This window comes from Schistocerca nitens, chromosome 6 (genome assembly GCF_023898315.1).
Source record: "Schistocerca nitens isolate TAMUIC-IGC-003100 chromosome 6, iqSchNite1.1, whole genome shotgun sequence".
Taxonomy (NCBI): Eukaryota; Metazoa; Arthropoda; class Insecta; order Orthoptera; family Acrididae; genus Schistocerca; species Schistocerca nitens.
This window is the reverse complement of record NC_064619.1, coordinates 85,500,035-85,515,640: the sequence shown is the minus strand read 5'-3', so window position 1 is coordinate 85,515,640 and position 15,606 is coordinate 85,500,035. Positions and strand designations below refer to the sequence as shown.

General features: G+C 43.8%; 1 protein-coding gene across 2 annotated transcripts in view; it reads left to right on the top strand.

Moving 5' to 3' along the window:
• The first annotated feature begins 9,520 nt into the window (after positions 1–9,520).
• Positions 9,521–15,606, top strand: part of LOC126263657 (synaptic vesicle glycoprotein 2A-like) — a 232,581-nt gene continuing 226,495 nt past the window's right edge. The window contains exon 1 of one of the 2 annotated variants that reach the window (XM_049960763.1): positions 9,521–9,559. In XM_049960763.1, the coding sequence (XP_049816720.1) occupies positions 9,529–9,559 (31 nt within the window). In that variant the 5' untranslated portion in view covers positions 9,521–9,528. The remainder of the gene's footprint in view (positions 9,560–15,606) is intronic. The other variant, XM_049960764.1, reaches the window with a different exon arrangement.

Here is a 15,606-nt window from a genome sequence, read left to right as displayed (position 1 = left end):
TTTTGCCAGGCAGTGTAAATAATTAGACATGTTCTGTTAAATAGTGTGCAAGGGTATCATTTGGTAAGAAATAGTACATCTTCTTTCCAGTGGCAGAAGTGTCCTATGTTTCTCGCCACGTATAGAAAATACGCTGTCTGACGGAAAAGTGATTATCTTAGGGAGTTTCAGGTACTGAATTCACTTTTATGTGGCCTACTCTTCTTCATCCAGTAGGCAGCTGCTATTTCACCTACACACTGATCCAGTGGCAGGCCTCCAAACACAACTAGCAATGTGTCAGTTGATGTTAAGTCACATGCACTTGAGCAGCACAATAGCAAAGCACGCTGCATCCACACCATAGATAGTTTCTTTGTCGCCAGCCTACGTTTTAGACACTATCGTGACGACCACTATCTGGCCGTTTGCTCTGTTGAGCAATTTAGTGAAGAAATGCTAAGAATGACGGTTTGACACATCATTAGACACAATATTTCATATCGACTACTCCATATTGGAAACAGTCTGGATAGCAGACGCTACTTCATGTACGTTGTAGAACCTCTGGTAGTGGCCATCTTTCAGGCAACCCCGTATGATATTACAACTTCCTGGCTGCGTCAGTGGGCTGTGTCCTCGGCTACAATGTAGACAGAGTTAGTTTCCGGTATCACAGGGAAGGAGGCTTCTGTAAATGATAAGCCAGACTTTCTGTAATCCTTGTAAATGGGTTATGGTCTGAGCCAACTAGGCTGGCTTAAGGGCTTGTAATTCCCATGTGGCAGGAGTTTCCCAGCGCCCCTTGGAAAGAAATTTTGGAAAAGTCCTGGCGGGAAGAGCACTTTCCAGAGAAATTCTATTTGCGGGAGGAGGAAATGGCCTATGAAACCGTATCTTGGAGTGATTTTGAAGTTCACAGAATCGGGGAGTCTGTTGGCATCCTCTTTGGGGTGTAGGAGGTCAGTTTGTGTCCCCTGGGGCAGAGGGGGCGTTTCGAAATGTAATTCTTGAGTCGGTGAGTAGCTATCTGGTGTCTAGCAAGAGTGTTGTCGGCCCTGTAGGGCCTAGGTGATATCTGTATATTACTGAGTGTATCAAGTCGGGAGAGAGCGATCCTTAGTGATCAATAAAGTTGTTATGCTAGTTCGAAAAACTTTGTAAGATTTTGCCAAGTCTGTATTACATTAAGCCTATTTGTTCGCTATTTCCCGGCGTATTTGGATGCATCTGCTAAATTCGCTCCGTGTAATAATGGGCAGCGAACAAAGTCGTACTCCGAAACGACAGCGTCAAAAGTTGAAGTGTGCTCTGCTTTGTTCGCCGGTCGATGGCTTCTTCGGCCGCCTCCCAGTGTTGCTCGCCCCATGTCATATACATGAGCGTATAAAGTAGCCATCAGTTGGGTAAAAATGTCGAAAGAAGTCGTAAATGATGGCGTTGTGTTACTGGCAACAATCTCAAGAGAACAGATAAACAAAAACAAACTGGAAAAGTAGAAAAAAATAAAAGAAAATGGATAACAAGGTGGATTGAGAGGAGGGATAAATATAGTGCTCCCGCAAATCTTTTCAGGGAAGTACCGTGCGAAGATCCTTCTGCTACAGAAATGTAAGGAGGATGACATGAGAAAACTTTTATACATTATTTGAAATGTCAGAGGATAAAATAAGAAAACAGAATAGTCATGAGGATGGCAATCTTGCCAAGGACAAAATTGAAAGTAACACTGCGTTATTTGGCAACGGGTGATAATTTCAAAACATTTGAATATCTATTTCGTGTACCTCAATGTTTTATCTCCAAGTTCATTCCACAAGTCCTGGACGCAATTTCAGAGATTTTAAAACCATATATACAGGTTAAGTTTACTTCTTTATTTATTAAATATTTTCTGAAAGTTTGTCAGAAAAAATATTTAAATACATTTTTTTACACGTTACATTTTACAGCAAGCAAAGGGACTGAAAAAAATAAACTGAAATTAGCGTTTGTGATAACACTGTCTTTGGTTACTTGAGCAAAATACTCTCATCGTCTTTGTCTATAAATGAGACAGTTACGGATTCTTTCAGAATATCAAGAGTCCTGTTGTCACTTTCAGCTGAAGGTGTCAACTAAAAATAGTGGACATTTGTCGAATGTACTTCAGAAGCATGATTTGAGGGAGAGGATAGAACATACACACATCAAAAAAAGTTTTGCATCACCTATATTCGGAGAGTTCCGGAACCTGTACAGAAAACTGGAATAGAGATCAACATAAACATCATTTTCGCCCTGTTTATTGCTCATGAAAACCATACATTGCACGTTGTACCACCACACAACGAGGCCTTCAGAGATGGTGGTCCAGATTGCTGTACACACCGGTACCTCTAATACCCAGTAGCATGTCCTCTTGCATTGATGCATGCCTGTATTCATCGTGGCATACTATCCACAAGTTCGTCAAGGCACTGTTGGTCCAGATTGTCCCACTCCTCAACGGCGATTCGGCGTGGATCCCTCAGAGTGGTTGGTGGGTCACTTCGTCCATAAACAGCCCTTTTCAATCCATCCCAGGCATGTTCGATTGGGTTCATTTCTGGAGAACGTGCTGGCCACTCTAGTCGAGCGATGTCGTTATCCTGAAGGAAGTCACTCACAAGATGTGCACGATGGGGGTGCGAATTGTCGTCCCTGAAGACAAATGTTGTTGGGCGTAACTGTACCGCACTGCATGGTGTCCTGGTTGCAAAGATGGACCTCGCCATGGACGTCGGGAGTGAAGTTGTGCATCAAGCAGCCTGTTGCGCACAGTTTCAGTCGTAACACAACGTCCTGTGGCTGCACCAAAAGCATTATTCAACATGGTGGCGTTGCTGTCAGGGTTCCTCCGAGCCATAATCCGTAGGTAGGGTCATCCACTGCAGTAGTAGCCCTTGGGCGGCATGAGCGAGGCATGTCATCGACAGTTCCTGTTTCTCTGTATCTTCTCCATATCCGAACAATATCGCTTTGGTTCACTTCGAGATGCCTGGACACTTCCCTTGTTGAGAGCCCTTCCTGGCACAAAGTTACAATGCGGACGCGATCGAACAGCGGTATTGAACTACAGACAACACAACCTTCCTGGTGGAATGACTGGAAATGATCGGCTGTCGGACCCCCACCGTCTAATAGGTGCTGCTCATGCATGGTTGTTAACATCTTTGGGCTGGTTTAGTGGCATCTCTGAACAGTCAAAGGGACTGTGTCGGTGATAAAATATCCACAGTCAACGTCTATCTTCAGGAGTTTTGGGAACCTGAGTGATGCAAAACTTTTTTTGGTGTATGTACATAGAAAGAGTCTACTGCATTCTTTTCCTCTCGACTCTGAAAATTTGGTATCCATAAATGGTTTCTGGATTTCGAATTAGAGTGTAACTGCGGAACGCTGCGAAACTTGCCTCATCCTCTGCTACATATTTTCCGAAATGGTCAAATGGGTCTTCGTTTTGGACCTTGTCGATAATATTACTCAACTTCTCTAATGACTTGTCAATTAGTTATGGTGATTTCTTTTTCGTTTTCCCTGCTGGCATTGCTGTGGGCTTCATTTTCTTCTGGTGATCTCTTAGCTGAGGTGGTTGCTGCTTCAAGAGACGATTCCAATTGTGATCATTATTACTACATAAATATTCATCGTATTCCAGAGATTCCTGTATCGATTGATTAGTTTCCTCAAACAAATTGTTATTGTTATTATTATTATTTTCGAGTGACAAGCAAACTAGATGAGTGGAACATTTAGTGTTATTTTATTTGCCTTTGCTGATGCAGATTACTGTTTCCGATATTTGGACGTGGGTGGAAATGGACGTGCTAGTGACTCTACTATCAGGACACCCATGCACAATAGTCAACTTGACATACCAGAAATTCTAGTGATTGTAAATGATGATGCCTTTTCCTTACGAAAAAATCTGATGAAACCCTACAGCAGAACTGTGTTATCAAATGTAGAAAAATTATTTAATTTCTGACTATCGAGAGCTAGTCGTGTAGTGGAGAATGCTTTTGGCATACTTGAGTGGCGGCTTAGAATATTTCTTAGGCCAATCGAAATTAAACTTTCTATGACTGATAGAGTGATATCGGCTGCTTGCAGTCTACACAACTGGTTAAGAATGACATCGCCAACTATTTCCATGCACAACACGTAGACCAAGAAGAGTTCGATAGAGCTGAGGATATTCCAGGAGCATGGCGCGAGCATACGGTTGGCCTGCAATCAATGGCTCATTTGGGAAGCAACAGTTATCAAAGAGAAGCCGATAATGTGCGACGGGCATACTCGTATGCTGACTGTTTCATGCAGGAAGGACCTCTCTGCCTTGGCAGTGGAAACAGTTAGAATTTACGAATGACTTCAAGAACGTAGGCGTAAACATGGACAATGGATGAAATTGAATAACGAATTTTGCCTAAGTTTTGAAAACAATTAGTGGATACCGAAACTCTCCAAAATATGTAGCCTATTGATTCTTATAAGGTTCTCATTTCAACGAGGTCTACTTATAAATAAAATTACTGTAAATTATAACGACATAATTGGGAATTAGTTGTGCCTACAAATAATTTGAACTCACCACATTTGATTGTGCTCCCCACGTAGATATCACCTCTCCGAGGAATTCCGCATTTTCAAAGGAAGCAAGTTTTGGTATATGAACATGGTCTGTTCCTTGACCACATTTCTCGTAACGGACAGTTGTTCCATGTTCCTTGCGGTAAACAGCTTTTATTGTTTTGATGTTGGATTTGAGCTGTTTCGCGTCCGTGTCCCCCAAGACTGAAGAGTCTTCAATTCCTCAAACAACTGGTTAAATTGAGCATCTTTAAGTTTTGTATTTATATAATTCTCATTTCTAATGTTCCATAATATTGGAAAACTGTGATAAATTTTCAGAAATTTGGTTACAATTCCACTTCATGTTTTACACTTGGTAATCACCTAAACGCAAAAACAAAAGATCATATGCTTCTCTGTGTTTCTGTTGCTACCGTCTGAAGTCGCTGCGTGTCATTGTGTCAGTTTATTCATTCGCTCTTCACCAATACGCCGAGCGACCAAAAACTCTGTAATGGAGCGAACAAATACGCTCCGTGTAATATAGTCTTAAGAGCGTAACAGCGGGACGGGCATGGAATTCGGCTCAATCATTTTCCAGTCACCTAGGCGAGAGCTGGAATTCGGTGAGTTCAGTGAGCATCCGGTAGAAAGAGGCCGCGTAGCATTGTGTGGAGCCATTATCTAACCGGAGAGATTATTTAATGAACGACACAGACTTGGCGGACGCTAATAGCTGGCAATAAATTATGTTAGTTCCCCTGAAAAGTTGAAGGTTAGTGACTTTGTGTGCGTCCTTATCCTATTTGACTGTAGTCTGTCGGCGTAAGCTGCAAGAGACCCTTTACAGACGGTACTGGTCGTTTCTCAGTCTAGTGGCCTGGTGTGAGAGTCTCCTGCAAGTAGTCGTACTGTTACAGGGTATTTATTAGTGAAACAAGAGTAGTGACAATTTTAATCTGCTCTGTAGGTGGAAGCGACGTTGGCGACCCTCGTTTATATTGATTAATGTTGTATCAGTGTTGAGGAGTAATTTGGGTCCGCCGAAAACGTTTCTGCGTAAATTTGTGGAGCAAAAAGTCGCGTACCTTGTCTCGCTCCCCACACAACGCTTACATGCGTGAGATCTCGCCACGGCGCGACGCCCCATGAGGTCCCAGCTCGAGACGGAAGGAAAGTTTTGGAGACAATGCCTGGCTCCCATGTCACGAATAAAGTGCTGCTGCCTGTGCCTGGAAGTTCGCCGGACACGGCACCCGTCTCACGTGTTTGGGTAGGGTTAGGTTAGTGTTGTTTAACGTCCCGTCGACAACGAGGTCATCAGAGACGGGGCGCAAGCTCGGGTTAAGGAAGGATGGGGAAGGAAATCGGCCGTGCCCTTTCAAAGGAACCATCCCGGCATTTGCCTGAAACGATTTAGGGAAATCACGGAAAACCTAAATCAGGATGGCTGGAGACGGGATTGAACCGTCGTCCTCCCGAATGCGAGTCCAGTGTGCTAACCACTGCGCCACCTCGCTCGGTCACGTGTTTGGGACACGGCTGATCTGTAACTTGTTCTCTGCACTCCTCCAGTAACAACACAGTTGGTGCTTTGTGGACAAGCACGCAAAATACACTGATGCGCCAAAGAAACGTATAGGTATGCGTATTCAAACGCGGAAACATGTAAACAGGTAGAATACGACGCTGTGGTCGGCAACGCCTATATAAGACAAGTGTCTACTACACTACTGGCCATTAAAACTGCTACACCACGAAGATGACGTGCTACAGACGCGAAATTTAACCGACACTAAGAAGATGCTGTGATATGCAAATGATTAGCTTTTCAGAGCATTCACACAAGGTTGGCGCCGGTGGCGACACCTACAACGTGCTGACATGAGGAACGTTTCCTACCGATTTCTCATACACAAACAGCAGTTGACCGGCCTTGCGGTTTATCGTATCGCAACATTGCTGCTCGCGTTGGTCGAGATCCAATGACTGTTAGCAGAATGTGGAATCGGTGGGTTCAGGAGAGTAATACGGAACGCCGTGCTGGATCCCAACGGCCTCGTATCACTAGCAGTCGAGATGACAGGCATCTTATCCGCATGGCTGTAACGGATCGTGCAGCCACGTCTCGATCCCTGAGCCAACAGATGAGGACGTTTGCACGACCACAACCATCTGCACGAACAGTTCGACGACGTTTCAGCAGCATGGACTATCAGCTCGGAGACCATGGCTGCGGTTACCCTTGACGCTGCGTCACAGACAGGAGCGCCTGCGATGGTGTACTCAACGACGAACCTGGGTGCACGAATGGCAAAACGTCATTTTTTCGGTTGAATCCAGGTTCTGTTTACAGCATCACGATGGTCGCATCCGTGTTTGGCGACATCGCGGTGAACGCACATTGGAAGCGTGTATTCGTCATCGCCATACTGGCGTATCACCCAGCATGATGGTATGGGGTGCCATTGATTACACGTCTCGGTCACCTCTTGTTCGCATTGACGGCACTTTGAACAGTGGACGTTACATTTAAGATGTGTTACGACCCGTGGCTCTACCCTTCATTCGATCCCTGCGAAACCCTACATTTCAGCAGGATAATGCTCGATCGCAGGTTGCAGGTCCTGTATGGGCCTTTCTGGATACAGAAAATGTTCGACTGCTGCCCTGGCCAGCACATTCTCCAGATCTCTCACCAACTGAAAACGTGTGGTCAATGGTAACTCGTCACAATACGCCAGTCACTCTCTTGATGAACTCTGGTATTGTGTTGAAGCTGCATGGGCAGCTATACCTGTACACGCCATCCAAGCTCTGTTTGACTCAATGCCCATGCGTATCAAGGCCGTTATTACGGCCAGAGGTGGTTGTTCTGGGTACTGATTTCTCAGGATCTATATACCCAAATTGCGTGAAAATGTAATCACATGTCAGTTCTAGTATAATATATTTGTCCAATGCATACCCGTTTATAATCTGCATTTCTTCTTGGTGTAGCGATTTTAATGGCCAGTAGTGTACAAATGGCAGGTTGTCAAGAGTTAAGTGAGTTTCAGCGTGGTGTTATAGTCGGCGCACAAGCGGTGGGACACAGCATCTCCAACGTAGCGATGAAGTGGGGATTTTCCCGTACGACCATTTCACTAGTGTAACGTATCAGGAATCCGGTAAAACATCAAATCTTTGACATCGCTGCGACCGGAAAAAGATCCTGCAAGAACGGTACCAACGACGACTGAAGAGAATCGTTGAAAGTGACAGAAGTGCAACCCTTCCGCAAATTCGGAGCCGAAAGCCCATTAGTGTACCTTTTATGACTGCACGACACAAAGCTTTACGCCTCGCCTGGGCCCGTCAACACCGACATTGGACTGTTGATGACTGGAAACATGTTACGTGGTCGGACGAGTCTCGCTTCAAATTGTATGGAGCTGATGGATATGTACGGGCATAGAGCCAAAAATTATATACGAGTATGGCATTGTTGGCAGGGAGACCCCGTCCGGGGAAGTTCGGCCACCAAGTGCAAGTCTTATTTCAGTCGATGCCACATGGACGACTTGCGCGCCGGTTATGAGGATGAAATGATGATAACGACAACACAACACCCAGTCCACGAGCGGAAAAAATCTCCAACCCGAACGGGAATCGAACCTGGGCCCGCTGCACGGGTGGCAAGCACGTTGTCACCCAGCTAAGCAGGCGCACGGGTATTGAGACAACCTTATAAAGCCATGGACCCTAAATGTCAGCAGGGGACTGTTCAAGCTGATGGAGGCTCTTTAATGGTGTGGTGCGTGTGCAGTTGGAATGATGTGGGACCCCTGATACGCCTAGAAACGACTCTGACAGGTGACAAGTACATAAGCATCCTGTCTGATCACCTGTATCCATTCATGTCTATTGTGCATTCCGACGGACTTGGGAAATGCGACACCCACAACACGTCCAGAATAACTACAGAGTGGTTCCCGGAACATTCTTCTTAGTTTACACACTTCCGCTGGCCACCAAACTCCCCAGACATGAGCCGTCCGTTGTGAACGAGCGGTTCTAGGCGCTTCAGTCTGGAACCGCGCGACCGCTACGGTCGCAGGTTCGAATCCTGCCTCGGGCATGGATGTGTGTGATGCCCTTAGGTTAGTTAGGTTTAAGTAGTTCTAAGTTCTAGGGGACTGATGACCTCAGATGTTAAGTCCCATAGTGCTCAGAGCCATTTTTTTGCCCCAGACATGAACATTATTGAGCGTATCTGGGATGCCTTGCAACGTGCTGTTCGGAAGAGATCTCCACCCCCTCGTGCTCTTACGGATTTGTGGTCAGCCCTGCAGGATTCATGGTGTCAATTGCCACCGGCACTGCTTCAGACATTAGTCGAGTCCATGCCACGTCCTGTTGCTGTAGTTCTGAGTGCTCGCAGGGCCCAACACCATATTAGGCCGGTGTGCCAGTTTCTTCGACTCTTCAGTGTATGTGGAAGGGATTCTCAGATAAGATACTAGGCCCTTCTTTAATTCCGCGTCATGAATTTCAGAGCTGCGGCTGGAGTGAGTGGTGTCTTCATCCCGTACCGGATGCTCAAAATATCAGTCAGTAGCAGTTGCGTAACCGCAGTCACTTCTGAATTGTTATTTCTTTAACCTGTGGTAGAAATGTCAGCTCATACACGCGAAGCACTGCGAGATGAAGCAAAGATCTGTCTCAATACTCGAAAATTGTAAGAAAAGATGCCGTGCGTCGTATAATCAGATTATTGCAAAAGACATTCCTCTGGTGTTACGTTCTCCGCTTGTTTGCTTCACATGACGACAGAACTCCTGACAAACAATGCCCTCCTGTACGTGGCTGGTATCCTTGAGTCCACTTTACACTGCCATTGCTGATAACGCCACTGTTCTTTATTACTGTCGCCAAATCGTCCTCCACGTCAGTAGATCGTCCACCGCCATAATGAACACAAAGGCTAAGAAGGACACCCAAGGTACGTACAATTTACAAAGAGCCTAGTGAGACGTTCCAGGTTCCGACATTCAGTAAGCTGTCTTCATTAAACTAATACGTTATCCTTGGATATACGTTTTTATATTGGTGGAGTCCTCATGTGTGCTGTAATTACAGTCGCGTTTTATAATGCAAATGCAGTGCTATTCATTTATTTTGTGCTTTCAGGATCTGTGATGTTCCCCACATAAGGAGATTAAAATAGTTAAATGACGTTTGCTTTTTTTGATTAGTAATAAGAAAAAAAGTTGGAATGGATTTATTTCAACAATAACTTTTCGTGCTAGCAGTCATAATTTTATTTTTGTTGATATTTCGCACCACTGTTTCGATTAATGAATTTCAGTTTCAAGTGCGTTTCCGCTGGATATGCCATTTATTTGTGCTGTTTTCGACGTGAGATGTGCACATAGTCCTGTTGTCTTCACCATAATATATGAAAACACGTGCCATTGTTAATTAATGAACGACATTTCTATAAAGTTGTTGGCGAAATTGGGAAAGATCTTCTACTTAGGGGAATCTTTTGGTCGACTTGTGGAGAGACTCACACACATTAAACATCACACTCAATTCTCTGTGGACAGTTTTTATGTGCGTTTCCTATTTTCATTGTGTACTGTGCGTGCACAGAATATTGTGTGTGATGTTTAGCAAGCGCGAGTTTCTACACAAGTGTACAACAATAAAACCGAAAGTAGAAGTTCTTTACAAATTTCGCCATCAATCTATCTAAATATCAATCATTAATAAAAATCAAACGTTTTCATATATTACAGTAAAGACAACAGAAAAATGCAGCACCTCAAACATCGAAAACAACACCAATAAATTGCATAGAACACGGAAAACGTTTTGGAAAACGGGAATCATTTGCAGAAACGCGCCTAGTAAAATATTAATAAAATCGAGACTGTTAGCAGAAAAAGATATTTTATAAACAAACCCACACTGTTGTTACATTTCTAACATAACAAATAAAGAAGTAGACTTTCATCCTATACATCGATAAACTGCTGGCAAATGTTATGATGGCATTCGAAGTTATTTCTCATTTACGTCAGCGAAATTCAGTACAATTTAATATTTTATCGGTGCTGTTTAGGGCAAGAAACCTGTCTTTCAAATAATGTAATAAATCGTTCTCATAAAAATCTATAAGATAATACATGGAGAATTCTTCGAACAGTTAGTTACTCTCCTCGCGCGAGAAGAATAATCGAAATCTGACTGCAAAACCTACTCACGCGCCATACCTCGCCATCGGTGATTTGTGGACTTCTCGCGAAATATGAGGTATGTTCCTCGTAGCACTTTCCCGTCGACGAAATTGTGCAATGTCAACTCTGTCACCATATCTTTTAAGATAATGTCTCTCATCACCCCATGTCGTGAACATCCTAGCACGCTAAAAGTACTCAAGAGTAGCCTAACGGTCAAGTCTTCTATGAAGCTGATCTTTCCCAGAATAAGTCAAATTCTTCAGTTCGCTGATTTTTTGTGTTCGTTACTTTTAGTGCAAAAGCTTTAGGTATTTAATTACTGACATGACTTACGGTGATCATTCATTTTTATACTACATGCATCGAAAGAATATATCTCATGTAAACGTTAGCTATACTAGGTAACGTTTTATGCTGTGCGTTACGGGTACATCGACTCAGCAGTACTACGGGGCAACAGCTTTACCGGCGCATTTATCTTGGACAGCATTGGCCAGACAAGTGACCCAATTAACCTGCGCTGATGTGACCAGTTGTAGTTAAGACGTGAAAAGAGTCGAGAAGAAAACAATATAGCTACGAATGTTATTTAGTTTTTAAACAGAAGGAAATGGTGTATCGTAAAACTCAGGCGATACGATTCTTAGGTGATAGTACAGGAAACAGCATGCTCTCGATCTTAGCTAACATAGTAATCTAATTAAAAGCAGGTGTGATGAAAATTCCTGACTTAACAAAGGTAATTTTTTTGATGCATGAGCTATATGTGGGGTAAAGGCGCGCTGCTGGGATTTCACCACGTGGTTAAATGTTGAAAACACTGAAGGTATTACAGTCAGTCGTCTGGTAATCTCTGAACCCCTTCATATCGGCCTCCGAGCAATACATTTCAGTATTGCTACGTTGATAACGAGGTGATCAGCAACAGAATCCAAGCCACCAATAAAATCCACATTTCCTCCTCTCTGATGACGTGCTGTTCTGCATTTTCGCCGTGGTTCGGCAATGAGGTGTCACAAAACTTCGTGCATTAGTTCCAGTGCGCTTGGCAGATTAAATGGCTTGTTGTTTCTCGCGACAAATCCCTTAACTTGGCTCCAGAGTAATTCTATTGTGTTCAGATTGCAGTGTTAAGCTGACAACTGTAAAAATGCAGCATTTGTACTCAGTGCTCGACGCCGTGAAAATTGTTTTCCGTGTTTCTACGACGCTTATCACCTCTGGCTCGTGTGAGACCACATCTGTCCTATAAAACAATGAGCATATTCAAACAAAGAGTATTTGATTTTTCATCTTTCTACAAAAAATTTAATTGTGTAATGTTTTCTTAACTTAAACAATCTTTTATGAAATATCGATAATTAAGAATGAGTATTTGCACGGAAAACCAGAATTTTGTGTGCGATATATAATTAGAAATTAGAAGACGTGCATTTTTCTTGAAAAAAAAAAATGATGGCTAAGTACGAGTTAATTACCATATATGTGATGAATTTCATATTACAATGGTTTAGGTATTCAATCCGAACAAAAAAAGTTATAGACTACAATGAATTTCGATCCGCCACCCACTAGCACTCATGTTCATCAATGCACGACGGTGTTGATTACGCCATGCATATGACTTAAGTACCGTTCCTTGTTTCTATTACATAGTGCACGTAGTGTGAATTGAAAAACGCCAAAGCAGATTTTTCTTTGTAATCTCGTGAAAAACAATAGTAACAATTTGTTTCTCGCCATTAACGGTGCTCCGCGCGCGTTTCATTACGAAGTGGGAAGCAACATCATCAATTTTCACGGTACGTATGAAAAGTGAGACAATCAGCGCACAAGTAGCGTGTACAGACTGTGACTGTAAACGATTTTTGAAATAAAAATTACGCAGATAAAGTAGGATTAAGAAAAACGTTGATGGTTGTTAAAACATCAGAACGCCTTTATATTTTCATCTACAATGACGCAGTAGTAAGATATCTAATACGTAAGTACGACCTACTTCCAAGAGCGGAACAACACCAGTGTACAAGAGATACGGCTGCTGATCAATCGCCACGTTTTGGTTGTTTACATCAGGTTTATTCTTATGATGAACGAAGTACAGTACTATGATCGAATTCTCAGGTACTTTGTATTTCGTTTGGCACGCGTCTTGCACTAACCTAAATTTTAGTTAAGCTCCAATTAAATATGTATTGAAAAACATATTTCGGTGTTTGTCTTCCTTTCAGTCATATAGCTATAATACTTTTCATTGTCTGCGGTATGGGCAGAAAGGGGGAAGCTGCGTATGTTGACAGATCATAATCTATAAGGTGTGCAGCGAAAATAACTTAAGGAGAGCCGGAACGATCCATCTCCTCCATGTTGATTTTAGCAAATAGAAGGAACATTTTTCTAAAACTATTAAACATATTGCTCTGAAATTTGGACTACATGTTCAGTGAATATTTCTCTACAAAGGTATAATGCCATGTTAAGAAATATTTATTGGTGTTTGTTTTACAATTTTTTTAAACGGATACTTATTTTTTCTCTAAAATTTTGCACTTTTTCTTCTATAACTCTTGAATTATACAATTTTTTTTACAATTTGTTATAAAAGTGAAGGAAAAGAAGTAAACAATATTGTGTATAAATTTCATTGATATACTGTTAACGGTTTTTGAGAAAATGTTCCTCAAAGACGAAAATTTTAAAGTTACGGGAAATGGCTTCCAAAGTTTTTTAATACATTCCTGCGCCATATGATGGATTATAAGCATCCTCTTATTTTTCCAGTGTTAGTTCCCTTTCCACCTGTCTTTTCTTCTCTTTTGCTGCATGTTGTGGGCTTTTGTCTCTTTTTCCTGCACCTCTTAGTCTTTCTTCACCAATTAGGTGCATTGTGGAAATGGTGTTGTGTCCTGGTTGGAAATCTAAACATTTTAGCACATCACATTTGATAATGTTTCCTTCATTGTATGTTGCCACTGCATCATGCACTCCAAAATGCAATGTTTTTATCTGTACAAACACTCTTTTGGGGATCCTAATCCAAATTAAGTTATTTAAACTTTCATTTGGATTTTGTGTTTTCCCCTGTAAACACTTTTCCAATAAAGTTCGCTGTGATAAATCTCTGAATATGGGCTTAATTACATCAATTACAGCATTTGGCAAACTGTTTTTATGGGCATATTCCTTTCCTGATTGGACCTTACACCATGAGTCATCACCTGTGGGGCACAGTGCAAATTGTGGGTGCTCATTTGTTGATGCAGTATGAAAAAATAATGCCCATGTGCTCTCCTCATATGCTCAATGCTTCTTGTATTTTGCCTAATTGCACACCTACACTCCTGGAAATGGAAAAAAGAACACATTGACACCGGTGTGTCAGACCCACCATACTTGCTCCGGACACTGCGAGAGGGCTGTACAAGCAATGATCACACGCACGGCACAGCGGACACACCAGGAACCGCGGTGTTGGCCGTCGAATGGCGCTAGCTGCGCAGCATTTGTGCACCGCCGCCGTCAGTGTCAGCCAGTTTGCCGTGGCATACGGAGCTCCATCGCAGTCTTTAACACTGGTAGCATGCCACGACAGCGTGGACGTGAACCGTATGTGCAGTTGACGGACTTTGAGCGAGGGCGTATAGTGGGCATGCGGGAGGCCGGGTGGACGTACCGCCGAATTGCTCAACACGTGGGGCCTGAGGTCTCCACAGTACATCGATGTTGTCGCCAGTGGTCGGCGGAAGGTGCACGTGCCTGTCGACCTGGTACCGGACCGCAGCGACGCACGGATGCACGCCAAGACCGTAGGATCCTACGCAGTGCCGTAGGGGACCGCACCGCCACTTCCCAGCAAATTAGGGACACTGTTGCTCCTGGGGTATCGGCGAGGACCATTCGCAACCGTCTCCATGAAGCTGGGCTACGGTCCCGCACACCGTTAGGCCATCTTCCGCTCACGGCCCAACATCGTGCAGCCCGCCTCCAGTGGTGTCGCGACAGGCGTGAATGGAGGGACGAATGGAGACGTGTCGTCTTCAGCGATGAGAGTCGCTTCTGCCTTGGTGCCAATGATGGTCGTATGCGTGTTTGGTGCCGTGCAGGTGAGCGCCACAATCAGGACTGCATACGACCGAGGCACACAGGGCCAACACCCGGCATCATGGTGTGGGGAGCGATCTCCTACACTGGCCGTACACCACTGGTGATCGTCGAGGGGACACTGAATAGTGCACGGTACATCCAAACCGTCATCGAACCCATCGTTCTACCATTCCTAGACCAGCAAGGGAACTTGCTGTTCCAACAGGACAATGCACGTCCGCATGTATCCCGTGCCACCCAACGTGCTCTAGAAGGTGTAAGTCAACTACCCTGGCCAGCAAGATCTCCGGATCTGTCCCCCATTGAGCATGTTTGGGACTGGATGAAGCGTCGTCTCACGCGGTCTGCACGTCCAGCACGAACGCTGGTCCAACTGAGGCGCCAGGTGGAAATGGCATGGCAAGCCGTTCCACAGGACTACATCCAGCATCTCTACGATCGTCTCCATGGGAGAATAGCAGCCTGCATTGCTGCGAAAGGTGGATATACACTGTACTAGTGCCGACATTGTGCATGCTCTGTTACCTGTGTCTATGTGCCTGTTGTTCTGTCAGTGTGATCATGTGATGTATCTGACCCCAGGAATGTGTCAATAAAGTTTCCCCTTCCTGGGACAATGAATTCACGGTGTTCTTATTTCAATTTCCAGGAGTGTATAATACCTCTGCAATCTATCAATTGCTTCATCTCTCAATCTTCC